This window comes from Aplysia californica, unplaced genomic scaffold, assembly GCF_000002075.1.
Source record: "Aplysia californica isolate F4 #8 unplaced genomic scaffold, AplCal3.0 scaffold00867, whole genome shotgun sequence".
Lineage (NCBI taxonomy): Eukaryota > Metazoa > Mollusca > Gastropoda > Aplysiida > Aplysiidae > Aplysia > Aplysia californica.
The window spans coordinates 139167-140912 of record NW_004798137.1 but is presented as its reverse complement, the minus strand read 5'-3'; the positions used below and the strand labels follow the sequence as shown (position 1 = coordinate 140912).

Sequence of the window (1746 nt, the reverse complement as noted above, 5' to 3'; positions counted from 1 at the left end):
CACACCTTGAAGTGGTCCACCACATCACTATACATAGAGGACAAGAACACACACACACACACACACCTTCTTGAAGTGGTCCACCACACACACACACACACACACAAGAACACACACAAGAACACACACAAGAATACACACACACACATACACCCACACAGACACACACACACCCACACACACACACACACACACACATACACCCACACAGACACACACAAACACACCCACACCTTCTTGAAGTGGTCCACCACGTCACTATACATAGAGGTCAAGAACACACACACACATACACACACACACACACACACACACACACACACAAACACCTTCTTGAAGTGGTCCACCACGTCACTATACATAGAAGACCTAAAACTACACAGCTGACAGTGGTAGGGCATCTCGCACGCGTTGTGGAACTTGCGCATGTGCTCGGTCAGGTTCAGCTGACTGCCGTGGTCCTTCTCACAGATACGACACAGCAGCACGTTGGCGTTGTTCATGTGCACCTACACAGTAACAACAATAATAATCATAATAATAACAACAATGATAATATGAAGTAATAATAATGATAATAATAATTAATCATAATAATCATAATAATGATAATAATGATGTTGATGACGATAACGATAATGATAATAATAGCAAGAACGTTAATAATAATGATAATTTTTTTTAAAAATAACAACAACACTAATAATAACAATAATAACAATAACAACAATGACAACAAACATAGTAACAATGATGATATACAGCATGATGATATTATATATACGATGCATTTACACAGCCCATATCCGTGCTCTCGAGCTTCCTCTATGCTCCTTACAATCTATATGTGAGGTGTGCTGACAAAATGAGATACTTACGATTTTAGTCTTAGGGTAATTGATACATCAACTTTATAGGTGCCGTTTGTACAATTTGTAAGTGTATGAAAGAATAAAAGACACGGTAGACTTGAACAAAATGGCATCAATTACAAATCTATAAATCTGACCGTACTGTCGATTTTCGGCCGACATCTCTATTCTTGGACAGCGAGAAATAACTCATTTCGTCAGCACGCCTCACATAGATAACTACCCCAGCAGATCCTGGGGTCAAACAAAGTTTGCCTTTTTCTTCTTCAAACAAGAGCCACAGAATATTCAAACCTAGTCTGGGGGGGTTTTTTTGCAATAGTTTTACGGCGCTCGCAACTGCATATGGAAGCATGAACCCGCAGGACACATTAAGCATTTTCATTGCGGTAGGAATTAATCTTGAAGCCTAGAGGATGGGTCAAAGGGGGTGGGGACAGGGGGGGGAGGGGGGTGCAGAAAGTGGAGATGAAAGCAGACGATAAACATGATCACAGAGTAGGAAAGAATGTCAAAGGAGAAAAAATTTTAGAGAAGAAAATTTTCCCGTCGCTGTCAGGATTCTAACCCGGGACCTATCGAATGAGAGATGAACGGCATGACCTCTAGACCACGAGAGCCCCCATTTAGTCTTTTGGAAACATCACCTTCTCAATGTGGGTCTGCATCTCAAAGGGCGTGTCGAACTGCTTGTAGCAGTGTCGGCACTGCGTGAGGTCGCTGAGGTCAAGGTTGACCTGTCTCTCCGAGTCGATGTGACCTTGGATGTGCATCATGGCCGCCACGTTGTTGTACAGCATCTTGCTACAGTACCAGCACTGGAGAGTGAAATTGTGGCATTGAAATGTTGTTGTTGTTTTTTTTTTGGGGGGGG

At 42.3% G+C, this 1746-nt stretch overlaps 1 protein-coding gene across 1 annotated transcript in view; it reads right to left on the bottom strand.

Annotated features, from left to right (window-relative positions):
* The window catches only part of LOC101860699 (zinc finger CCCH domain-containing protein 13), a gene marked incomplete in the record, with an annotated part of 43457 nt that overhangs the window by 19118 nt on the left and 22593 nt on the right, over nt 1-1746 (bottom strand). The window contains 2 exon segments of the mRNA XM_035972825.1: nt 330-509; nt 1520-1690. Coding sequence (XP_035828718.1) covers nt 330-509; nt 1520-1690 — 351 coding nt within the window.